General features: G+C 41.2%; 1 protein-coding gene across 4 annotated transcripts in view; it reads left to right on the top strand.

Annotated features, from left to right (window-relative positions):
* EHBP1 (EH domain binding protein 1) overlaps nucleotides 1-27,284 on the top strand; it is a 269,882-nt gene that overhangs the window by 51,735 nt on the left and 190,863 nt on the right. For all 4 annotated transcript variants that reach the window (XM_083730032.1, XM_083730030.1, XM_083730031.1 and 1 more), the window contains exons 4-5: nucleotides 1,859-1,954; nucleotides 6,625-6,678. In XM_083730032.1, coding sequence (XP_083586158.1) covers nucleotides 1,859-1,954; nucleotides 6,625-6,678 — 150 coding nt within the window. The remainder of the gene's footprint in view (nucleotides 1-1,858; nucleotides 1,955-6,624; nucleotides 6,679-27,284) is intronic.

Here is a 27,284-nt window from a genome sequence, read left to right as displayed (position 1 = left end):
TGACATAGGAAAACATTCTGCCACTTGTGCCACTTTCAGGGTCAGATAAGGAGGGATGTAATGCAGCGTAGGAAGGAGAGACTCAAAAATGCAGAGCACATAAAAATCAAGCCTAATACATTCTAAAAGGTTAAATGCAATTAAAGTGAAACATTGAAATATTATTGAAAGCAAAAATATACACCTGGGGTCTCTAATTCTTATATCAACATGACTTCTGCATACTTGGGCAATGCACAGTACACAGTAGTACATACATCTGTCAATTTAAAGCAAATTATATATATTTAAAAATAGCTGCCTGACTGGAGCATCTGAGCTTACCTTATAGCAGTGGTGACCAAACTTGGCCCTCCAGCTGTGTTTGGAATACAACTCCCATCAACCCTAGCTAACAGGACCAGTGGTCAGGAATGATGGGAATTGTAGTTCCAAAACAACTGGAGGGCCAAGTTTGGCCACCACTTCCTTATAGTATGTTGACAGTAGTTCACCCTGGAGAGAAGGGGGTTCTTCAGCATGGCGTAGTCAACATGGGGTCTTCCAGATGTTAGGGACGGAAGCTCCCATCTACCCCAGTTGGCCAATGGTCAGGGATTATTGGAATAATAGTCCAAAACATCTGAAAGGCACCATATTGGCTAGCCCTAAAATTCAGGCAGGCTGCTTATTATACCAAACAAGCTGAGAGCAGCAGAGGCACAGAATTTTGCATGTCCGTTTAGCAGGGGTATATGGAGGGCAGAGAAAAAGGGTCAATTGGCCTGCTCACCCATTGTGACACCTTAGAGCAAGTATCTTTTGGGGTGATTATGATTTGGGTTAATTTCTCTTCTTCCCACCCCTGCCTCCCATGCTGAATAATACAAAATACTTAGGTTTGGGGCTGGCAGTTTCTTAGCACTATATAGGATAGCTGGGGAGGGCCAATAGTGTGGAGAGGAATGGTGATGTTTATCGCTTCCTGCTTCTGAACCCCAAGGCCTGAACAACAAAAGGGTCAGGTTCTATTCCCAAACAGCACATTCCCTTTAGGTGCTTGGTTTACACTGCAAAATTGTGTTGCAAATCCCACTTGTCTTGGCTAATAGCCATTGAAAAGGTATCTTCCATGAATTCGTCTACAACAAGGCTCAGCAGTTGGGTACATTTGAAAATGTGCTGGGGTGGCAGTGCCAAAAAGCTGCTCTGGGGATCATGATAAAACACAAAACTAGAGGTAACTTTGTGCTTCTCATGTGAAATCAGCCACGCTCGGCTGGTTCCACTTATGGAGATCATACAAATTGATTTTGCACACAAACAGCCTGAGCATTTATCAGTTCCAGGAAAAATATTCAAGGTGGCCACACGGCACTTGCTCTCATTTCATAGAAATCACTTTGAAGGTAATTACACATTTTGCTCTCTAATTTTCTTTGTAAGAAGGCTAGATGCTTTCTTTTACATGAAAGCTCAGAGTCTGGGGCACCTGCCCAGTGGTACCAGAGAAAGACTTTTGGTGACCCCTGGTCTATTCATTTGAAGGTGAAGGTTGTGCAGTAGAGGAATTTGGGGTAGTTAAGTTAGTCACAACATTAGTCTGGGAGCAGAACAGGAAAATGCTCCCAGCCTCAGCCTAGCCATCAGACAATTCATGAACAAAGCCTCTGAACAAAAGGTATTTAGCCAAATCAGCATTGTGTCTTTTCCAACACTTTCAAGAAAATTAAAATATTGAGGGAGAGAATCCTTCTCACCTTTTTGAAACCTGCAGTCTAGTACTGTGCATGTTGTTTCTGCATATATTTGGCTGAATTTGCTCTGTACTTTAATCCATTTTCCCCAATTGCTTTTCTCCTCCCCAATGTTTCTTCAGGCTCATAGCTGGCAGCCAGGAATAAAAAATCCATATCGTGGTGTTGTTGTGTGGCCTGTTCCTGAAAACATTGAAATCACTGTGACACTTTTCAAGGTATCTATGTTGTTTTAGCTTGTCTTTAATTGTTCCAATTTCATAGATTTAATAATAAACAGGAAATGCTATGAACATCTGATTCTACATTTTCTACTGTTGCCTTCAGTAAGACTGCAGTCCTAACCAAGCTTTCTTGCAGGTATGCACCATTGAAAGAATGAAAAAACCTTTGGTCAAAATTCAGCATAACACTATGGCAATTGTTCCACCTGTGCAAACATTTAAGCTTGCAAGGTGAAATGGTCCTCCCTCTCACCCTGCTGTGTGCTATACTGGGGTTTCTCTCAACCCTCCTGAGTCAACTTAGGGGGACATGGGAGATGAGTTAAGAAAATCCCGTTGCACAAGCAGACGTACTTTGCACAGACTTCCACTAGTGGGGCTCATTAGTTGAAGCCAGCCCTCTACAGTGGTACCTCGGGATGCAAATGGGATCCTGAACAGAACGTAAGACGCAACTGCGCGTGCGCAGGTCGGGCTTCGCTGCTTCCGCGCATGTGTGTGACGTTATTTTGACCGTCTGTGCATGCACAAGTGGCAAAACCCAGAGGTAACACACTCTGTTACTTCCAGGTCGCCGCAGAGCGCAACCCGAAAATACTTACCCTGAAGCGTATTTATCCCGAGGTATGACTGTACAGTGGTGCCCCGCAAGACGAACGCCTCGCAAGACGGAAAACCCACTAGACGAAAGGGTTTTCCGTTTTGGAGGCGCTTCGCAAAACGAATTTCCCTATGGGCTTCCTTCGCAAGATGAAAGCCCATAGGGAAATCTCCGGGACAGCGGGGAAGCGCAGCGCGTCTTCCCCACTGTCCTCGGACCTCCTCCGAAGGCTGGCGGTGGGGCGGAGAGACCGCCTCCCGCCGCCAGCCTTGGATGGCTGCTCCGAAGGCTGGCGGCGGGAGGAGGTCTCTCCGCCCCACCGCCAGCCTTCGGAAGGCTGCTCCAAAGGTGGGCGGTGGGGCGGAGAGACCTTCTCCCCGCGCCAGCCTTGGGATGGCTGCTCCGAAGGCTGGCGGCGGGAGGAGGTCTCTCCGCCCCACCGCCAGCCTTCGGAAGGCTGCTCCGAAGGCTGGCGGTGGGGCGGAGAAACCTCCTCCCGCCGCCAGCCTTGGGATGGCTCCTCCGAAGGCTGGCGGTGGGGCGGAGAGACCTTCTCCCCGCGCCAGCCTTGGGATGGCTGCTCCGAAGGCTGGTGGCGGGAGGAGGTCTCTCCGCCCCACCGCCAGCCTTCGGAAGGCTGCTCCGAAGGCTGGCGGTGGGGTGGAGAGACCTCCTCCCGCTGCCAGCCTTGGGATGGCTGCTCCGAAGGCTGGCGGTGGGGCGGAGAGACCTTCTCCCCGCGCCAGCCTTCGGATGGCTGTCCTGAAGACTTGCGGTGGGAGGAGGGTTTTCCTTCCCACCACCAACTTTCAGAATGCTATTCTGAATGTTGGCGTGGGGAGGAAAACCCCTCCTCCCACCGCAAGCCCTGGGAACAGAGGAGAAGCGCTGCGCGCCTTCCCCTCTGTTCCCGTACCTGTCCTGAAGGCTTGCGGTGGGGAGAAAAGCCCTTCTCCGCACCGCCAGCCTGGCAAGCGGTCTCCATAGGAACACATTAATTGATTTTCAATGCATTCCTATGGGAAACCGTGCTTCACAAGAAGAAAAACTCGCAAGAAGAAAAAACTTGTGGAACGAATTAATTTCGTCTTGCGAGGCACCACTGTATTTCCAAATAAATGGTTTTATTTGCCCACCTAGCAGTTCGAAAGCACGTCAAAGTGCAAGTAGATAAATAGATACCGCTCCGGCGGGAAGGTAAATGGTGTTTCCGTGCACTGTTCTGGTTCTCCAGAAGCGGCTTAGTCATGCTGGCCACATGACCTGGAATACGCGACTGGACTTTGGTAATATTATGTAAACTGTAGTTAAACTAAACATTAAGCTGTTTTGTTTCTACTTCACACCGTATTGGAATTGTTATCATACAGGAGAATTGTAGCTTTAGTGAGAAAGACTAAACTGGTTACAAGTAGCCATACCTTAAAAGTACGTGTGTGTGTGTGTGTGTGTGTGTGTGTGTGTGTGTAGACAATTGCTTAAAAAGAGCCTTGGTTGCCTTGTCCTCCCTGAGTAGTACCCTGTGTCTGGGGCAGTGCCCCTTCAGGCTGCAGGTGGGAGCTAATTTGGTAAAATGATCACGCAAACACAAATCCTACATATGGAAAACTAACATATCAGGGAGAAAGCTAAGTTGAAAATCCTCTCACATACTTATGAAGAATATTGTTGTATTCAGGGTCATGTGAGCGCCCTCGTCTTAGCAGTTTGAATTGATGAAACCGAGACACAGCACAGGTATATCACCTCAGTAAGAACTAGGCCATTAGTGCATCTGGGGTTGAAGGAAGAAAGTGTTGTAGTGAGGCAGATGCCTTTGCAAGGTCATGGTTTATGATCTCCGTTACCATCACCACCAGCAGCGTCACCACCACCATTACAATTTATTACCTGCTTTCACCCTGAGGTCTCAGGGTGAATTGCAAGACTAGCAGAGGGATACTTCTTGCATCACATATGCAAGACTGCACCCCTGGTTCCAGATTCATCAAAGTAACTACCATCCTCTGTCAGTCAACTCAGCTCTTGTCAAATTGGAAGAGTGAGAGATGTGCCCCCATTAATACCACACAGAAAAACAATTAAAGCCATCGTATTCTCCTGAGGCTACCCCTCTGTGTTAGAAAGATGAAGGCTACTATGGCAGCCAGGGACCGTTGTGTCCAAGTGACTGACTGGCTTTGCTGAACAATTCCCCACAGGAAGAGAGAAGCAAATGTCTGCCCTGTAGTTTTAGTGACAGTGATGAAAATGGCTCTGTATTCCAGCAGCAACTGTTTGCACTGGTTGCAACTCAAGATCACAGCTGAGCTGCTGGCTTATTATCTGTGTTGGCAACAAATGCTGAGAGATTATAACTAATCCAGAGCTATATAGGAATCTGAGATAAAGGCTTGATTCTATTTGTAAAGCAGCAATCTGAAATAGTAGCATAGATGAAGAACAGGAACTAAGATAGACGAGCCATGTGTTTTCAGAAGTGATACAGATTGTAGTGTGTCTGAATCTGTAAGTGGCTGTTGAAATGGTGTTGCTGGTAGGATTAGAGGGTAAGTCTGGGCTTCAGTTACTAATGAGAATGTTAAGTATAGCCTCTTAGCATTCACCAGTGGATACTTGAAAACCTGCTACTTAAAAGCTTAGGCAATCAGTCAGTGGGTTGAATATTTTGCATGATATAGAGGCAGGCCACTGTATCTTTAGAAAATGTTCATACACATAGATGAAAATACAGCTCATCAAAATGGTGATGTACCACCCTCAGACATACTTGCAAATCCAAAATGACCTCTCTGTTGTCCTCAAACATCTTACAGGTAAAAATTACCTGTAAAGTCTAGCATGGCTAGGCAGATTGGGCAAACTGAGAAGTAAGCTCTATTAAATTAAACAGATTTTACTCTCAAGTATGTGCAGGGCTGCAGCCCTTAAATGTTTGCTGCCTAAATCTAGAAATCCAGTAACACTTTCAACTTAGAGAAGGAGTGTTGTACTTGTGATATTAAGAACTACATAAGTACGTTTCAGAGCACAATTCAATGTGTTGGTGTTAACCTTTAAAGCCCTAAATGGCCTCAACCCTGTATACTGGAAGGAGCTTCTCCACTCGCATTGTTCAGCCCGGACACTGAGGTCCAGCTCCAAGGGCCTTCTGGCGGTTCCTTCACTGTGAGAAGTGAAGGTATAGGGAACCAGGCAGAGAGCCTTCTCGGTAGTGGTGCCCACCCTGTGATGCCATCAACCTATGTGTGTTTCTAGCTAGGCTGCCTGTCTTGTGACCTGGGGGTACTGTACTTCAGTGTTTCTGTTCATACCTAGACAACCATTTCCAGAGATTGGTGCAAGAACACAAAATGAGTAGGAAAATAAGAGTACCCCAAACATTTTTTTTAGAAAATAAGCACTGTATACAACAGACATGGGATTCCAGCTTGTCCCCAATGCTGTTTAGCACCTACACAAAACAACTGAGTAAGATTATCAGAAGATTTGTAGTGTTGAGTCTCTATTTCCATTTCTTTCATCAGTTGATACGTTGAAGGTGCTGAATTGATTTCTGGATCAGTGATGGAGTGAATATGGACTGATAAACTGAAATAAATCCTGGAAAAACTGTGGTCTTGAGGAAACGTCAGTAACTCATGAGCCTTTCTGTTTGTTAATATAGAAACCAATGACCTTTCTGTAGTTCTCCCACCTTCAGAGGTGAGGCAAGTAGCCATGGGGGGGGGGGGCCTTTTGGGCTGTACCACCTTTCCTATGGAATGCCTGGCCCGGGAAGACTTGCACCTTCTCTGATATATTTTTTGGCACCAAGTATTTAGAATTTTCTGAATAAATGAAAATAAATTAAATAGAATAAATATCTGTCTCCTTTAAATTTCAAAATTTGATATATAATTAATATATAACATCAAAGCATAATCCTTACTTTCCTGTGCCACCTTTTCCATGGTTTATATTACGTGAAGAATAAATAAAAGAAAATACAAAATAGTGTTACTAGCAAGACTTTTTGTCTATCATTCAGAAATGAACTTAACATTGCATTTTTGATTTCTAGGATCCCCATGCTGAGGAATTTGAAGACAAAGAGTGGACATTTGTCATAGAAAACGTAAGTGGGGAATTGTGTTTTTCTCAGTCCTGGTTTGTGGCTGTGTACAGACTGAACTGTCTGCAACTAACCAGGATAGGCACCTTCTAATTTTCACCCCTCCTGCACGGGAGAAGGTAGTGCTTGTCTCATGACCATGGTTTTCTGTTGCCATCTGAACTAAATCATATTAATGCATTCCACTGGCTTATAAATGGATTGGGAAAAATTCAGTATTGTGCTAAGCTGATCTTCCATCAGTACAAACATTTCAGCTTGCCGGATAGACTGCCCCCTCCCTCCCCCCCAATGCTGTTCTCGGGGTTCTCCTGACTCCCTCAATCCAATTGTGGGGGTGGGGAGAGACTTGGGAAAGCTCCATTGCACAAACTCCTTGTGCGGGGCTTTCACTGATGGGTCTCATTAGTTGAATCCCTACTCAAATTATTTCAACACTAATGCCATTTTTTATCAGTAGACTCAATTTATATAGACATTGCTGTCCATATGCATACAGTTAAAAAATATAATGTGATTTTAAAAATCTGTATTCATGCCTTCATTGTATTTTTGGTCCATTATCACTGAATTCACTGCACTGTGTAATTCAGTATAAAAAGCAGCAGTTAAAGCAATAAAATAGAATGCCAATATAGTACTGCCTTCAAATAGATTTTCCAAGTTTTCTCAAAAGTTTTTCTTAAGGTTTATAGCACCACACAGTGGTCAGAGAAGAAACATGCAACTTTTAATTTAGGAAAGTAAAAGCATTGCCGCTTTGCAGTATCTTAAGATTATTTTTTTACATTTCACATTGATATCAAATGGTTAAATGTCAAAATTTTCAAGTTACTTAACCCTTTCTCACCACCCATGCCATTTTCTCAGTGAAAATTACACCCTTCAAACAGCTAATGGCAGAAAATAGTATCTGGCAGGGATTTTCAGTGGGAAAACAGAATGGAGGCAGGGGCCTTGGTCATGATCTGGACTGTGGACCTTCATGACTGTTGTGAGTTTTTAAAAAGATGTGACTCCCAATCACTGAATTCAAATATATAGTTAACATGGTGTGTAGTTTGACCCTTTCAGTGTGATGAAGTGTAGCTATGCACAGAATAAAAAATATATATTTATCAACAGCATCTCTATATAAAAGTGCACAAAAGAAGAGTATGCTTTGTGGAAGGTGCTATAATTTTTTACCAGTTTCGTATGTTGTGTTGCCTTCACATTAATTCTTGTAGCCATTCAGTGCTATTTATGTTTCTGTGTAAACAATTAAAGATGTTATCTTATTTGCTCAACTTCTTCTTTTAAAAGTTAAATCTTTCAACTGGACTAAAGTGATAAAACGTCATAGCCACATACTAACTCTAAGAAGCTCTTGAAATGGTTAATGATCTTTCTGATAGATCTACTTTTCTTTTTTTAAACAATGTTTTTATTAAAGATTTTCTTGGGTTACAAAGGTGCATACAGACTTAAATGTTGCATACAGTATAAGGTTGGTGGAGAAAAGGGGCAGAGAGAGGGGAGAGAAGAGGGGGTTGTAAACTTTTGTTCTTTTACATAGCAAATTTTCAAAGTTTTTTGTGTCAATGTCAGGGGGTTAGGTTCTCTTTCTTTTCATTTATTAGTTTTCATGGGCATTGGGAGAGGTTGGGAGGCCTAGGGCATGGTTGGTTGCCTTCAGTTGAGCACAGTGAGTTTTGTTTGCATGTGTGAGGGGGGAAATCGCTTGTTGGGTCAAGTTAGCCATTTCAATCCGTATGCTGCTGGTGGGTTCTTGTTGTTATCTTGTTGGGCTGTGTATGTAATAAAGGGGAGCCACATCAGGGTGAAGGTGTCCTTTTTTATTTTTCCCTGTGTTAGTTCCAGTTTGTTGAAGTAAGGCTGTTTCCCATACAGTTTGGTACCAATGGTCCATGTTCACTCCTGACAGGTTCCTCCAGTGTCTAGCCATGATGCTCCTGGCTGCTGAGAGTAGGTGGGTTATAAGCTCTTTGGAGTCCATACTAAAATTCTGCATATTGCTGAGGCTTAGGAGTAAATTTCTTTGAGGGTTTGTAGGAAGTTAGAGCCAAATGTCATGTTGGTTAATACTTCTAACAGGTATTTCCATTCTAGACAATCAAAGGCTTTGAGGATGTCTAGGGACGTAATCGACAGTGAGAGTTTGGGGTTTTTGGGCTGTGTTTGATCAGATTCAGTAATTTCCTAATAGGGTCTGTTATATTGTGATCAGGGATGAAGCCAGCCTGGTCTGGGGCTATTAATTTGCGTAAGAAGATTTAGGGTTGCAATGTGTCCTCTTTTCCCCAGACACACCCCCTTTTTCAGAATTAAAATTTCTGTCTGGGCAGATTTTTTAAATTTGGCTAAATGTCCCGGGGGGGGGGGAATTGTTTGGGTTTTTTGGTTACAGTAACCCATTACCCCCCGCCCCTAGTGCATTAGACTCAGATCTAAGGAACTTGGCTAAGCTAGTCTGCAGCAGAGAATCACAACAGAGCAGCATCTTAAACTAGCTACATACAACTGTATATAAGTCCCTTCTCTTGTGGCTGAACTAAAACTAAAAGGATGGTGGCTCAGCTACAAGATATTGGATTCTGGGAGGGCAAGATTTAACATCCCCATGCCCTTAAGGAGAATCCATATGTACATGTTAAACAGTTTAATAAGTTGTTCTGTGCACACTTATGTTCACAAAGATGTGAACATGAACCCAAATACTTTATTGTGACAAATGAGGGAGCAATATGTATTATTATTATTATTACTATTTTGTTGAAAGCTAAGAACATTGTTACTAGCAATATATCACAGCTTCTATAGACTACATATAGTAGGGGTATTTAAAATGAGAGTCGTCAAAGCAATCTGTAGTTAAAAGTAGAAGTCAGCAAATGTATCATTTTCCTCTCTCTCTTCAAAATATGGCAACCTTATTTTAGGTGGTTAGCTAAGATTGATGTGAATATCTTGTTGTCTTGATTTATCAGTGAGATTGGGTGGTATGATTCTACTTTGAGGCTGTCTTTCAGTTGTTTGGGATACAGACTATTTTGGAGGAGGAGGTCACCCCTTTAAACAGGCGGGTCATGTAGGGCATCAAGGTTTCTTTGAATTTCTTATAGAATTTTGCTGTACAGTGGCGCCTCGCAAGACGAAATTAATTCGTTCCGCAAGTTTTTTCGTCTTGCGAGTTTTTCGTCTTGCGAAGCACGATTTCCCATAGGAATGCATTGAAAATCAATCAATGCGTTCCTATGGAAACCGCCTTCAGACCAGGTCCGGGGACAGTCTGTCCTCCGACCTCTTCTGAAGGCTGGGGGGGGGGGGGACAAGGGCTTTTCTTCCCACTCCCAGCATTTTAAAAAACCCCGGAACAGCAGAGGACTTCTCCACTGTCCCGGGGTTTTTAAAAATGCTGGCGGGCGGCAACGAAGCAAGCCCATAGGGAAATTCGTCTTGCGAAGTACTTCAAAAAACGGAAAACCTTTTCGTCTTGCGAGGCATTCGTCTTGCGGGGCACCACTGTAAAGCCATCCAGGCCTGGAGCTTTGTGTGATTTCAGGTTTTTGCGGACCGTCTCTATTTCCTCCTGGGTGATAGGACTGTCCATGAATTCTTGTTGGATGAATTCTGCATGGTCAGTCCTGCTAGGAAATTTCTGATTTCCTGCTCAGATGGGTTGTGGCGGGTATATAGAGTGGAGTAAAATTCAGAAAATTATGAGGTTGTTTCTTTGGTAGAGAGCATTATGTTACCATCTTTTATGGTGATGCAGTGTATTCTTGTTTTGAATATTTTTTATCTGCACCTGTTGTTACACCCAGACCAGAGATCATGATTTGTTCACTCCAAACATATTATGATTGGTAAGCCAAGAGCAAACCATGGACTGTGCTAGGGCAGGAGCAAATTGCAGATTTGCTGTGAAATGCACATATTACCAATGAAAACATTCAATTGTAAAGGGCTGCACTATGCTCTTGTTACTGTTTTGTTTTCTATAATAAACTGTTACAGATGACTGCTGCTCTGCAGTGGTCTTTCTAGGCCTTCATAATTTATAATTGCAATTAATTTTTAAATGTGTATTATTTTGCATCCAAAGAAAGCTTTAACTCTCAGTTGATAGCTGAAGGCAAATGTAACCCAACTGTGCTAGAAAAAAGTAGGTTTCCTTTATGTCTACCAATTGTTAGACTAAAATATGTTATTTCCATTTGCTTGTGAGAAAGTAGCATGGAGGGTGGAAATACAATATTTTGTCTCTTTTTATGATGGACCAATTACTTATTTTTCTAAATGTCACTGTAAACTGCTTTAGGGCTCAGCAGTATCCCACAGGTGTACAAAATCCTGGAACAAACTTGAATTTGTGACACAAAATATTTTTTCCATCATTTTGTTTGTTTGTTTGTTTATTAAATTTATTTATAAAATACTGGCTAAGCAGAAAAAGAGAATCCAAATTATGACTAAGCAGAAAGAGGGATTTGCCCCTGAAACTCAGAACATAGCTTGGATAGTGATTGAGAAGGTTTACAGGGTTTACAGGGTTCTGGCTAAAATAAAACTGTTACCCCTTTTCACTAGTGCACAAAGTAGCTGGGGAACTAGTTAAGAAAAATTGAGCTCTTGTTGGCACATTGAGAACAGACACACTAGCATTCCTACAGAGTTTCTTGCCCATCACTCTGGAAGTGGCAGCAGCAGCAGCAGTGTGGGTCTTCTAAAATATTTGACAGTTTTGTAAGCTTTATGTAGCAAAGGAAGGAAGGACAGATGCAGCGGTCTTGGGTCACAAATCCAAGCCTGAGATCATCATTTATTAAAAAAACACAACACCTCTGCTTTCACATACACTTCCAAAGTCATGATCCTGTGGTGTCCAATGTTTATTCCATTCTCTTACATAGTAGCTCATGCCATTTAAATGCCTATATTGGTTGGAACGATTGTTCAATGAATCTCCTTAGCAGACGTGAGTCTTGAGTTCATTGAACTCTGGGATGAGCCTAGAAATGTAGTCAGCTTGGAGCAGATATCAAGAAAAGGGGTAGGATTCATATCTGTGGTTGAAACAGTGACAAAAAAAATGCCACAGTGTCTTTCTTCATGCAGTTGCCAAGGGTGTTTCTGCATTTTGTTACAGGTTGCAACTCGTTATTGCATTGTTATAAGTACATTGTTATTGTATTTTAAAAACTGTAGGGTCAGTTAGAATCTGCACACCGTTACTGTAGGTGTTACAAACTTTACAGTGGGGAGTATTATTGACCCAGGTGAGCTATTTGAATCTGTATTGTTTTATTGAAAAAGGAAGGCTCTCAATATGTACAGTATTTTGTATTCTTGTTTTGTATTTTTCTGTTGTGAAACGCCCTGAGATCTTCAGATGAAGGGCAACATAAAAATTTAATAAATAAGTAAATAAATATATATATAATTTAGATGCCTTGCTTAATATGACCCCCCCCCCCCAGATGTTCACATTTTTATGGCTTTCTTGGAGTACATTTGACTCCCAAACTGGATTGATAACTGTAATTATTGTGATTGATTAGGGATTAAAAAGTGTTTATTTGTTAGTACCAATAGGTAATACAGCTCTTCAGTTTTTGGTTTCTGAATGGTGTCTGGTAGCTAGCTCTCTATAAACAAATGGTAATAGAGTGATTATATCTTATAAGATGGCAACAACCTTGTACCATAGTATCCTGTAATGCAGAGCTTTCCAAAGTGTGTGCCATGACACATTAGTGTGTCGACTGCAGTGTGTCACGCAAATGATCTCCATGTTCCTCCTGAGGTTGGAAAGGGGTTAGTTTAACCACCTGTTTGCTAGTAAAGCTGAATTACTGTGTCATGAAATGATACATGTCTAAAAAGTGTCACCGAAATGAAAAGTTTGGAAAGCTCTGCTGTAACAGAAAAGATTTTATAATGAGGACTGTCACCTTGTAGCATATGCCAAGTTATTTTTAAAAAGAAATACAGAAGCTTCTCTATGCTTAAAGAAGACAAGCTGTTTTAGTTTTCGTACCTTTCCCCCCCCACTCTACCCCCTGCTCAAACCTCTGTATGATTTTTAAACTTAAAATAAAAAAGCCTTTTTAGAAATAAATGTCTGCATTTAATACATTTAGAGCAGCTAGCTTGTAGTTCAGACATGCTTCCCAGGCCCTCTAATTCCCCTGTCATATTGTGCTGTATGTGATTATGTGAACTGTGACTGTTTGCCTGTGTAAATTAGCTTGGGTCTTCTGGTCTAGATATAGCTCAGAATTAAATGCTGCTTTGTCAGCCATCTCACTCTTGTTCTGCTTTGAATTTAATAGAAAATCAGAAAAGTGTGTACAGTTTTTTAATACAGCATTTGCTTACATTAAATATTTAGCACTTTGTTCTAGTTCAGAAATCTTGGAGATTAGGTTTTTGGAGCAAAACTCATAGCACATCTTGTGTTGATTGGCTGATTTTTTTAAATAAAAAAAATTTAAGAGAGTGGCAGAATGCTTTCTTTTGAGTGTTGCAGTGGCTGGACCAGGTCTTGTGCACATGTTTCACAACTCTTAGTAGTTTCTTACACATGTTTTAAGTTCAGTGGGTGCTCAGAAAATGCAAGGAATGTCGACTACAGAGAGGTTTCTCTCCCCCCACCCCACAAATATTGGAGCTCGTGGCTGGCATGTGGTGACTTGCGTGGGCAGATGCTGCACAAGCTTTCTTAGACAATGTTACCGATTCATTTAATTCTGACTTTGAGTAAACCCTTAAATTCCCAACTAAAGTGAGTGAGTTGACAAATAGAGATAAATCGTGCAATAAATCTAAGCTGCTGCACTGGGAGCTTCCTGTTTTGACAGAAGTAAATCTGATTCTTACAGTCCCCTTGGTACTTGATTGGAAGCAATGCAACTTAAAGAAGCATCTCTGCAGTGTTGTCCTTGTACATATAATTATATGATTGGTAATGGTGACATTCTCACTAAGAAACATACACATTTTTAAAATAGAAAAATGTTCATTTTGTAGGAACTTATAATTTAACTTTCCAGCACAGATGTTAGCATCTGTCTATGGAAAGTACTAATGGAAATTGTTCTGTTAAAATAAATCAACCTCACCCCCCCAAAAAAAAACACACACCATTGAATGATGTAAATATCACTGTGCATGGCTATGCATCCCAGCCAGATGTGCGGGGTATAAATGTTGTTGTTGTGGTATAAATGTTAATGTTGTTGTTGTGGTGGTGGTGACACTTATTTTAGTCACTTGGTAACCCTTATGTGCAGAAAGGGTGCAGATCATAAATGTTAGTATATTTTAATATATTGAAATAAATTTCAAATATATTCAATAGATTTACATGTTCAAATAATCAGAGATTGGCTGGAGGTCACTACTTTAACTATGCCTTCATATAGCTGAGATAATTCTGCTAAATAGAGAAGGATTTTAATATTACAGCCAGGTTTTATTTAGTTCTGGATGACCTTGAGACTTTAATTGTACAGGAGTGTGTGTTTCAGTTTAAAATTAAGAAAACTGTCAAATGTTCTTATTGTGTGATACCTATACTGCAATTACTCTCAAAGATGAAAGATGGAAAGGCGGGAATGCTGGAATGGCCCAGAACAGATAATGTCCTCTTTTTCTGTAAAATCAGTACTTTCCCACACCCAAACCATAATATTTGCACTAGAATGAATTTGATGATACATAATTTTTGCAGTTATTATTGATTCACACTGGTAAAGTGCAATCTGCCTTCTAAATTGCCAGAAACAATTTATTCATACTTTTTTCAGTCTTGCTTCCTGCTAGTGCCTTCCAATATCTTTTTCCATAGATGAGAGTGTATTGGGCGAGACAGCTGACCAGAGTTGATATCAATGATATTCTTACCAGCTGGAGGGAAGAAGCTGATAAATGGAGGCAGGCAGTTCTGGAAAACAAACCTCTAATACTACATTAGGCATGTTTAAAACCAGCAGTGTGTTTCAGCAATTCTTAGCATATGTTTATTCATAGAAAATCAGCAGTAAAATATACTTGCTGGGGCATACAAGACACTTCAATCTGCATGAGGTCTTTTTCTTTTTCCAACATCAAATATCCAAACGGAGTCTTGGTAATTGTTTTACAGTGGGGTCCTAATCATACTTCAGATGTAAGCTGAGCTGTTCTAACTCGTCTTTTAATAAAAAGTATGTGTTTTTAAGATTGTTCAACTCACCTCACTTTTTTGCATGTGTATGTTTGCTCTTGATAGTGAGCAATTTGTTTTTTATTTAAAATGTTACTTGCTGGGATAGCATTATGTTACACAAATCTCATTTCATTGTGGGCACCTGGGGGGACATTGGACATTTGTTGTAGCCACGTAAAAGGGTGCAATGTAGGACACCTCATGAAAGCGGACAAAATGCCAGTACATAGCCATTAAATGGGAGGAGGGAGATTTGACTGATTTGCCTTCCTCACTAGAGGAAATGCATCTCAAATATCGTTTTGCATAATATTTGGATCAACATAGTACTGGCAGCACAAAAAGTGCTTATCTGGAAACAAACATGATATAAGTAAAATATTTAGTTTTGATGCTAAGGTTTTGGTTGCATATAAGATATAGAATCTGCAGAATCTCCATGGGGTCAGTGTATAAGTCTCTTCTGTTGTACTACAATTTGGTGCTGAACTTATTACATGATTAACTGTCCTATGGAAATGCTACATTGGGGTTGGCTAGCCATATTTCTTTTTAAAAGATAAACTTCTGACAAAATTCAAGGATTCTTGTGTCCAGCTTGTGGAATTATGTTATGTGGAGCAGCTTGTTCTTTATGCATATAGTTAGGGGGTCCCTTCAGAAAGCTGCAGTCCTAAGAAGATCTAGAGAGGAAGTAAGCCCCATAAAATAATCCCCCCCAGGTGAACATGCACTGCAATTGTGCTGAAAGCTACCTAAGTTCCAAGCATCAAAAATGGTTGAAATATGACCTTAGTTGTTCAGATAAAAACTTGATGTGCTCTGACAGAATATAGGACACAGAATCCTTTTAGTCAGTGTCGCAGTATCATCATGGCTGGCACACATGGCTGGATTTGGGTATGATGTGTCTTCTGCTGCACTTGGCCTGCTCCTTTTTCCCATTTCATTGGTACCAAAGCTTATTTCCACACTGAAGGAGCTTCTTTTTTGCCACATTGGAGCCTTCTTTTCACTTGCTTGCATACACAAGTGCATGCCTAAAGATGTACACAGTGTACAAGCATGATAATTAGAAGGCTGGAGTGCATAGGCGCCGACTCCATGGGGCCTGAGGGGGCCTGAGCCCCCTGAAAAATTCGTTTGGGGGGGCTCTGCCCCCCCAATAATTTAAGAAAATTATTAGTTATATTATACTTTGTAAAATCACAAAATTATGTTGGTATTTTTTATTTTCCTTGTTTGACGATAGTTACCTTTTAAAATACATTCAGTAATGAGTTAAAACAAAGCCACTTCCGATCTAGAGAGGGGGTGGGGTTGCGGGCTCTCGACCCATCAACAATCTCGTGGGGCTGGCGTCAGCCCCGCGAGAAGCGGGGATTCCCCCTAGCTCATTAATATTCACCGCCCACGGCGGCAGCCAATCGGCTGCAGCAAAGGGCGGGCCCTCACAGGTTCACTTACGGTCGGGGCAGCCCGGGGCTCGCCCCTTTCATTCCCCCAGCAGCAGCGGTTTGGAGGTCTTGGGCCCCCCCAATATTTTTTAAAAGTCAGTATGGGCCCCCGCCCCCCCCAATATTTTTTATAAGTTGGCGCCCCTGCTGGAGTGTCTTAAAACTGAGATGGGCACGACAGGGGAGCAACTGAATTAATCTGAGAGGGTAGTAGGCAGGAAACCTTGCCTTTCCATCCTTGAGGTACATTCCTGACATCTGGGCCTGCCTGTCAATATTTTCTTTCATGAGTAAGCCACAGTGGTAATTTGGATTCACTAGATGGGGGGGGGGGATCACAAATATAAAATAGGGGTCTCCTGGCTTGCCAGTAGTACATGTGAAAAGGATCTAGGGGTCTTAGTAGACCACAGGCTTCACATGTGGCAAGTGTGATGCAGCAGCAAAAAAAAAAGACTAATGCTATTCTATGCTGCATCAAGAAAAGCATTGTGTCTATATCACAGTACTGATTAATTTTGCCTTGTTCAGACCACACCCTATAAACATATTACTTGACTTCCTCTAGTCCCTCCCTTCTTAGTTTCCTTGCGTCTGAATGTAACAGCTTTCCAATATTATTAAACAACAATATTCCAATTCTAGTAAAATTTATTCACTTTTTTTAGTGTTCTAAATCCCATTTATTTAAATAACCCCTAAATTAATCCTAGGCCTATTTGGTACTTTCAGGTACTTTCTAATTTTTAATATTTAATATTACAATAATTATTCAAATAGTCCTTAAATTTCCAATGTAGGTGTTCTGTGTGTGTCCCTGAAGTGAGCAAAGAAGCAAAGACAGTGAGCGGGATCCATCCCGCTCACTGTCTCGGCTTCTCCCATAGTGCAACCTTTCCAGCCAGGTGATACCCCCGCAAAAGCCCACAGGAGCCGCGCACCCTTTAAGGAGCGCATGGCTCCTGCGGGCTTTTCTACGAGAGGGAGAAGGGACCGACTGGCCACGTCAGTCCCTTCTCCCCCCTGCCTGCCTCCCCCCTGCATTTGCTCCATAAGACACACATTTCCCCTTACTTTTTAGGAGGGAAAAAAGTGTGTCTTATGGAGCGAAAAATACGGTAATTCCAATATTAATACATTTTGTCTTATGAACTGTATATGTATAAAATATTTACAGTTGTTATTATTCAGTCTGTTGCACTTTGTGTATTGTGATAACTGTATTTGTCTAGCAAGGTATTGAATTTGTTTTGATATAGTCTGATATCAGCACAGTTCACTCTGTTGGAAATTTATGTCCAGTCCTCTCGTAGTCTGTATTCCACTTTAGAAAAGGAATTTCAGGGATGACCATCTGGCCCGAGATATTTCCCCACAGGCATCTTGGCAACCAGCTCACAAATACAAAAGGGTGGAGATCATATTCCATGAGCCCTTTGGCAGTTCAGTCTATGGTTACCCTCCCCTTAAAACAAGCAACCTCAAGCCAGTAAATTTCCTAGTTTGCCTCTATATGACTAGATTGGCTTCTCTGTAGCCAAGTTCCTTCCCATGCTCTTCAACATTCTCCAATGGTCTAAACTTTAATTAATGCCTTTAATTGTTTAATCATTTTATATTATTTCAGTCTTGTTCGTTTTCTTTCAGTTTCATCAATCTTATTAGGAATAGGTATTACTCTTCAAACAAAGCAGCTTCTCACATCTTTCTTCCTTTGTTTCAACAGCATAAATCAGCATCACTTCACCTTGCACCACCACACACACAAACAGTTTTATCTCGCAAGCTTCCACCTTTCCTTTAATAGACCTCACTTGTGATCCTTCCCCCTCCCTATGAATGTTCCCCCCAAATTTGGAAGGATTTTCACCCCCAACTCCCCCTACCCCCAAGGTGAACAGAAAAAGCTGGGTCGACAAATTTGTTCCAACCCTCTTCAGACTCCTTTCATGAAAGAGGGCCTAGTAGTCCCATGCTGCCTGCCTTGATATATGAGTTCAGAGTCTAATATAATTCTGATGGGTGGTGTGTCATGGCTGTAGAGTTAGCTGCAATCCCAGCTGTGGGGACAGAAAGGGAGTGGGTGGAAAAGTAGTTGTCTGGTGTTGTCTTTTGCATTAAAAACTTCACACTACTGGTCACTTAACATTTTTGGATCTGGGTGCACATTTTGAATTTTGAGAGAGTGCTGGGAGTACCAGTCACAAAATGGCTGGCAAGGGTAAGTGGCGTAACACAAAATAGACTATGTCGGGAGCATGGCACAACACAGAGCATGGCACAACACAGAACTGTGTTTAGAGAGAGTACAATCATGGTGCAGCTTTCTCCATAACTGTATTTCCATTCAAGAAAAAGGCCTAATCTATTTAATTCATGCCTAGAAATAAGACACAAGCAGGAAAAGTGCATTAGAGGGGAGGGGGAAACTGCAGCTCTTTAGGACCTTGGAATTCCAGTAGCCTGGAGTCCGAGGAACTCATAAATCACGGCTCTGACTTCACTCATTGATTAAAAACACAAACAGGCAGGAACAGCCAGCTTGCTCATTTTACAGAAATTCCTTAGAATTGTACCTATGTATTTTGCATCATAACTAATTCTAGGAGGGCTGAAGAGTGTGATTGGAGTCATCTCACTCAGCTGCTTTTCCATGTCTGAAGACCTCATAGCTAAGAATCCCCTTTACTGCGGTAACCTGGAGTTGCCTAAATGGGTCATTATATATATTATTATAACTTAAGCAGGTATCATCTAAGCTTTTAAGCCCTCTAGCAGGTGATTATATGTACCGATTATATATATCTATACAATGGATTGCTTTGATGTCCATTGGCTAACAAGTTGTTATTGATCTTCCCTCCACACCTCACTTTTAATTAATTTTCTTTTTCTCAGGTTGTACTTCCATTCTGTTTGTTGCCTTGGTATTTCCCGATACCATCCCTGTTTTCCCCCTGCATCTCTCCACATTGAATATAGCCCACTTGTTCTTTGCGTGCCTTTGGTGAACAAGGCACCAATGGTGGCAATGGCTAGTGTGGTAATGCAGAGCTGCCCTACCGAAACCAGCATCACTGGACTGCGCAGGGTGGTGGCAAGGTTGGAGCTGAGTGGACATGTCCTTACTGAGCTTCAGGTGTCTGGTCAAAACTGTTTTATTTCCTTAGGCCTTTGCAGCTTGAATGCTTCTCATATATTTTACTACATATTATGCATACTCTTGAGCTGTGTATGAATGCTTCAACCACATAGACAAGAAAAGTCATGTGAATCTTACCCCACCAAGGGGTGGGATACAAATTCTGTGGGTAAGGCCCACATTGTTGCAGCATCACATTTAGTCACCTGCGCTGTGGAATTGCACCACAGAAAAATTTATCCTATGTAGCTGCATGTGAAGTGTATCACTATGATGAGGAAAGCTTTCCTGATTTCAAAGAATCCTGCTCCATTCTGAAGGCACGTCTTCATTTCCTCTTTGATGCTATAGAAAAGCACTTGAACATGGGCATCAAACTGACATAACTGGTGACTGAAAGGGAGAGTTTAATATCCTCAGACTTAGGTGGCTGGTGGTAGCAGGCCAAATGGCTGTGTGGCAAATATAGCAGACTGTATGGTAGAGCTGCTAAAGGCTGTGCTCTGGTCAATTTTCTCATACACAGCAGGAAGGGATGGTGCTGTCCAGGCTGTTTTGCCATTTTTATGTCCCGGATGAAATCTGCTTGAAGGTGACCCTGGCCACAGATTTTAACTTTTTCTGCTCTGTCTCTTGATATCAGGACCAGATTCCCCACTTACAGGTAAAGGTAAAGGGACCCCTGACCAGTTGTGACCGACTCTGGGGTTGTGGCACTCATCTCGCTTTATTGGCCGAGGGAGCCGGCGTACAGCTTCTGGGTCATGTGGCCAGCATGACTAAGCCGCTTCTTGCAAACCAGAGCAGTGCATGGAAACGCCGTTTGCGTTCCCGCTGGAGCAGTACCTATTTATCTACTTGGACTTGGACTTGCTTTCGAATGCCTAATTTGGTGGTACTGGATTTAAACTGGAATTCGAACTGCTAGGTTGGCAGGAGCTGGGGCCGAACAACGGGAGCTCACCCCGTCGCGGGGATTTGAACCGCCTACCTTCTGATCGGCAAGCCCTAGGCTCTGTGGTTTAACCCACAGCGCCATCCATGTCCCATAATAGCACCTTAGAGACCAACTACGTTTGTTATTGGTGTGAGCTTTCGTGTGCATGCAAACAAAAGCTCATACCAATAACAAACTTAGTTGGTCTCTAAGGTTCTACTAGAAGGAATTATTTTTATTTTGTTCCTAGTACTAGGATAAAGCTACAATCCTTGCTTCGTAGTAGGTCTCACTGACATCAGAAGGACTTGCTTGTGAATAAACATACATATATCATTCAGCTGTAAATAAAGTCTACAGATTAGGGAGGCTCATTTTGGTAAAGTCAGAGGTAATGCCCTGGCCTGGCATCTTTCAGGCTGAACCAGGGTGGAAAATAGATGCTATGCACTGTTGTTCTACTGTGTCCTGCAGTTTAGCAGATTGTACTTTTTCAGACAGTTTCAAGACTTGTTATCAAAACCTTGTGGGGGGGATCCTCCCCCTAAACCATGAAACATAGAATTATGAGAGCAACTGATGATAGGAAATACAATTGCTAGACTGTGGGCTCACCTTGCGAAAGCTGGCTATTTTAGGAGGTGTTCAATAAAAGCCTCCAGGTGTTTCCCTCAAATGAATTTTCAAGTGCTCTGAGCATGGCAGTTCTAAGTAGTTCACTAGCTTCGTATAGAGAGGTTTTTGCAGTTAGATTTCCCCCCACAGATAATCATGCATACTGTGCCAGTAATTATTGCATCAAAATATATAGACAGTCTCAGATTAGATTCGTTTGTATTTTTCTGGGCATTAGACAATTACAAAGCAGTTTAACAATATAGGAATAGGCAGTGGTCTTTTCCAGAAAAATAGGTTCCAGTACTCACAATGAAGTTGTTACAGTGAGTGTCGTACTTCTTAACAATAAAAAAGAGGTGCTGGTACTGCGTGCCCTTGAGTACCACCTGGGAAAGAAGCACTGGCTGTTGGACAAGCTTGCAGAAATGTAAATCATCTCGGGCATGAAGAAACTACAGCATGAAGAAACTTATAGTGCTGAATTTGCCTGGAAAATCACCTTTAAAAAGGAAATACGTATTATTGTTGTTGTTGTTGTTTTTGTTTAGTTGTGTCCGACTCTTTGTGACCCCCTGGACCAGAGCACGCCAGGCACTCCTGTCTTCCACTGCCTCCCGCAGTTTGGTCAGACTCATGTTTGTGGCTTCGAGAACACCATCCAACCATCTGGTTCTCTGTCATCCCTTTCTCCTTGTGCCCTCCATCTTTCCCAGCATCAGGGTCTTTTCGAGGGAGTCTTCTCTTCGCATGAGGTGGCCAAAGTCTTGGAGTCTCAGCTTCACGATCTGTCCTTCCAGTGAGCACTCAGGGCTGATTTCCTTAAGAATGGATGCGTTTGATCTTCTTGCAGTCCATGGGACTCTCAAGAGTCTCCTCCAGCACCATAATTCAAAAGCATCAATTCTTCAGCGATCAGCCTTCTTTATGGTCCAGCTCTCACTACTGTGAAAACCATGGTTTTAACTATACAGACCTTTGTCGGCAAGGTGATGTCTCTGCATTATTATTATTATTATTATTAAGAGTATTAGTGCTCTTAATAAATATTAAAATGACCGAAATGAAATAGAAGGTTATACAAATGTGAATAAAATTATGTGAAAGCCAGAATAAATAAAAACATAAAATGAACATAAAATTTTGAATCTCCCTGTTACCTGAATTCACCAAGGGGGGCAGGGCGGGGCGGGACAACACTCCTCTCATGAATGAAGCCTGGTGCCACAAACCGTGTCTCAAATTGGTACCATACACAATGTCACCCTGCCCCATTAATACACTGTCCTTTTGTCCCCATACCCAAAGTGTGCCCGTAAAATAAGGGTAGACCACTTGCAAAAACTCCTCCATTCATAAAGCTTGTGCTGACTTTCCCATTCATAAAATGCTGGACAATCATTAGACAACATTCAAATACCTTTCAAACTAACAGCCAATCCAGTCCTCTTATGTTGACAGCTACTGAACTCCCATCCAATAGGGGTTATGGAACAGCACTCCCTGACTGCAGCCATACTGCAGCTGTCAAACCAGCCTCAACTCAGTTCACATAAACGGAAACCACTCCGGGGATAAGGGAAAGTGAGAACAAGCTATCAAGACCCTTTGTTACATTGTATCAACTCCAAAGGTTACATAGTATCCATTTGTAGAGTTTTGGCTCCTCAGTAACAGAAAACCTGTATAAATTCATATAAAATCACCCCATTAACAGATTTGTTCCATTCCAATGGTGTTCTCACCAGAAGGATTATGGCTACTAGAAGAGGAGATTGGGAAAGGGCTGGGGACAGCCATAATCCCTGAAGCATGGGGTCAACACAACTGCCTCACTGCTTAGGTGATAATCTCTAGTTTCCTGGCACCTGAGTGCCAGACAGGTAGTCACCCCAAGGACAATAGTAAGACCAACCTGAATGGATTGGGGTCTCCATCAAGACAAAAGGATATGCTCATCTTGGCTGGGAAACAGGAATATGTACATACTTATCTTTGTTTTACTTAGTAGGTGTGAGGTGGAGGTCAAGGGAGGGATGGGGGCAAACCTGATACTCAGGTTTCTGCCAAGTGACCCCCTCCAGTTTATGACATAGATATGATGTATGCATGACGTTTTATTAAGGGTAAAATGGGAAGCCTATAAAAAAGGGAGCCATCCTTTGTTCGGGGCTTCTTTCTGCTTCTTCCATGTGGTAGTTTGAAGTCCTGTTGCAACAGTTCCTTGAATAAAGATCAGGCCTACAGGCTGCTGTTTTGCACCGATACTCTTGGCTGGTGTCTTCGTTTGGCAATCCAAATGAGCTGAGAATTTTCCTTTAACAACCTTGGCAAAACACAGCGTTCTCTTTCAATAATTATATATGGTCAGCCAGAAAATGAATTAATTGTAATATTTTCAAGCACCTACACCCTGTTTATTTAAAACTCTCTATGTGGGGGAATGTTGCACAGCCAGGAGTTGGAAAATGAAGGGGGAGGGGGCAAGTGGGGTTCACCAATGTGATAACAGACCTTCATGGTGTTGTAGTGATGTCATATGTATTGATATCACTACCAACACTTTATCTTTAGTGGCTAATGTTGAGGACGTATGGAACTTTCACATAAATAAACCTGAGAAGGATTTGTGGGTAAAGGTAAGGACAATTATTTTGACCTCCTGTAATTTCCTGGAATTCTTAAAATGTGGAGGGATGTAACCAGCGTGTGTCCTGATGAAACCTCTATCGAAGTGTTAGGTTACATAGTGCTGCTTAGTGCACTACAACCACTTGATGGCACCCTTTGATTTAGTACATGCCTCATTAGGGAGTGGGGGGAGGGACATAGTGCAGTGTAGCTGTAGTATTTGTAATGGAATAACATGTAAGAACTAAAGACTGCAAGGTATCTGGTTAATGTAGAGATGAAATGAATGAAACTGCAAGGCTAAGCTTTCCTGACCCTTCATGAGAGAATAGATGAAAAAAGGAAAGAATAAGCTATTGTGCCAAAGGGAGATGATGAAATTCAAGATCCACACACATAATCTCTGGCTCAGCCTCTGAAATGTTAATCCCTGGGTAGAATTATTTTGAGCTGTAGATTGCAATTTATCATCAAAATGGCACTGTGTCAAACAATACTTCTTGTATGTGTGATGTTCAGAACTATCCAATTTTAATATAAAATGGTTCACAGAGCAATGTTTAACATTTAAGCAGCAGTTCGTTAAATTTTGAATTCTTTTTTTCTGCTGCTTTCTGACCAGAGATTTACTCTAAAACATGAAGCACTATTTTCTACAAACTTTTTGCAAGAATTTACTAAGTACAGTATCTCATGTGGAATCTAGTTTTTTTCTGATGCTTTTTTAACTTAGATGGATTCAGTTGCTTAATAAAACCTCTAATAAAGTTAACCAGCCTCAAGATCTTTAGTAGAAGAGAAACTGCCACAAAGAGATTTGATTTCAGTGATTTGCTGGTGTGTTCAAGCTTTCTAAGCTGCCTCCTCTCCATCTCACCCCTACCCTGGCTTATGTATACATTTAGTTTGCACATATGTATGTGCCAGTTCAGATAGTTCAACTTTGCTGCACAATCAAAGATATTTAAACTATGGTATGTTCAAAGTAAACTCCGCAAAATTATGTCAGCATCCTTTATAAATCCTGTGTGCACATCATGCATTCTAAGGATTGTGCATGCTAGTTCTCTGATGTGCTCATTTTTCTTTAAAGTGACTGTAGCTCACTTTGGAGAGAACAGAAGCATCTAGATAGCTCTGTCTCCCATAATATGCAGATTCCCCTAAAGCTACCATTGTGGGTGAAAGAAGTGAAATAATGTTAAATGGCCAAGAGAAATAAAATGAAGACTACTGGAATTTCAGTATCTGATTTACCTTGTAATCCTAAACATATTGCGGCTGTTTGGTTTTAGTGGGACTTGAGCCACAGCCCAGAATGTGATGGGATTACAGGAGCAAGTAATTTAACTTTTTTCTTGATGTAAACTTTGTTTTCCATAGAGTAGAACTCTCGATATTTGAGAGAATTGATGAAGAACAATGCCTGCCAGATAGCTGAGCTGTTGTTTAACTTGGGAGGGGGTTTCCTATCAGCTATTAAATTCTGACAGGGCTAATTAGCACCTAGCAGTTGTTTATCTAATCAGTGCTAAATAGCTGATGAATGCTGATGAGGAAGGGGGTGGGCAATGAGATCTACAGTTCTTAAGCCCAGTATCCCAAAATGTTTGGTTTTTTTATTTTTTATTTTTTCTGGGAAGGAAATAGGCTAGGAATGCTTGGACATTGCTTTATGCATAATATACATACTATTATGTATATTGCAAGGAACCCTGAAATAAATGTTCATGTTCTAGTTTGATTTTCTTTGGTGTTTGTTTTCTCCATCTTAATAAAATAATCGTTACATTGAAGTATTTTCTAATGGTGTTTGGCAAATTAGCCTTTCCTTACAAGGAAAGTTTATATTTCTGCTGTGACGGTGAATATAGCTGTGTCACATTGCATTTTTCTCATGTGCCCCATGTTTGTTTTCTTGTGCAATTCAGAATTGTTGCATGAATACAGCTTTTGAATTACAAACTTGAGATGCATATGCACACACACACAGTAACTAAGACTAGACTTGTGACAGTGTTCATTTTTGCACATATAGCACTATCATAACAACATTCCAAAATTCTAACTGTGAGTGTGGACGTGAGCATACTGCCCCAAATATTTGATTTTCAAAAGTAAAATACATGCTTCTTTTTCACACTACCACTCTGTCTATGGCTGAATCAACATCTATATTGTAATGATTGAGACCTGCAGCTGAGAAATTGATGAGCCAGAACAAAATTCACCAGGTCAAAACTCTAAATTGGCTGCAACTTTGGTTGCTATACTGTATAGGTTGTGTTTTGGACAACAAAAACTTTCTTTTAAAAGAACTTGTTCTGGTTTCTCAGTGAAGTGGACAAAATTCCCGATGATTTGAATGGGCCTAAATTGCAAGATTGAGATATTTGTATCCTAATACATGGATAAAACTAACTTTTCATGAGTGATGAATGTCAAATGCAATTTTGCAGGTACCTTGCATTCTTGAGCCACATATTGTGTTTGTATTTGAGGATCAGCTCAAATTGGCATTAAAAATATAGTAGCACAGTTCAAACTTTCAGCTGTGAATTCTTTACTCTTTCATTGTAAATAAGCTTAGTGAGTCAGCTTTGTTTGGAGTAATCTTGTAGAGCTTGTAGATCGCAGGAGGATTACACCTGAGTAGGAGTTTTGAGGCGTGCTGCTAAAAACAGCGTCAGGTTTTCTTATTTGAGACATATGTCACATATGTGACATATTAAATCATATTTGTGTAAATACGTCTTAAAATCAGGAATTGCATGGAAGTAAGTTTTATTCAGCAATGATTTTCTGACTGCAAAGTGTAGGAACATGTTGATTAGCTAAATGCAGTGCTTTTTTCTGGGGGACGCTCACCCCTAAACATTTTGTGGATCTTTGTACTTTTGTCCATTTACTGTATTTATTTCCCCCGATTTGAACTATATAATGGTGTTTTTATTGGGTCAAAATGAGAGTACCCCTAAATATTTTTTAGAAAAAAAAGCACTGGCTAAATGTATTATATAATGTATCCAGAATTGCAAGATATCTATTTCGTGACAGATAGTTGTCATAGAATATGTTTATAAACATAATGTTTTAATTCCTCAATCACTTTATAATAGTTTTCATGTTTCTAGACAATTGACACAAAATTCAACAAAGCAGATTTTATTTTTAGTTCTTCACTGCACAGTATCCTGCCCAGCTGCCTCCTCCTCCTCCTCCTCCTCCTCCTCTTCTACATCGTCTTCTTCTTCTTCTTCTTCTTCTTCTTCTTCTTCTTCTTCTTCTTCTTCTTCTTCTTCTTCTTCCTCCTCCTCCTCCTCCTCCTCCTCCTCCTCCTCCTCTGTTGCATGAGAAGAGAACAGTCTTGTCTAAAAAAATAAAATCCCTAATGACAGTCACACAGTTTTGGAAAATAGATTTTTTTTAAAAAAAGAAGTGACAAAATGGTGAGCAATATGTCTGTTTTAGAGCTATATAAAGAACCATGAGAAAGTGCTTAGCCTCTAATGAATTAAAAATCCTTAAAAATGCTGAAGTTCACAAAAGGATGCAACTGTTGAGGAGGAAGTGAATATGTTTGTTATCTCCACTGATGTTTCAGATACTGAT

Source organism: Podarcis gaigeae, assembly GCF_964106915.1.
Source record: "Podarcis gaigeae genome assembly, chromosome: 3".
Taxonomy (NCBI): domain Eukaryota; kingdom Metazoa; phylum Chordata; class Lepidosauria; order Squamata; family Lacertidae; genus Podarcis; species Podarcis gaigeae.
Note: the sequence above shows the minus strand (reverse complement) of the source record. Positions and strands in the feature narration are given on the sequence as shown.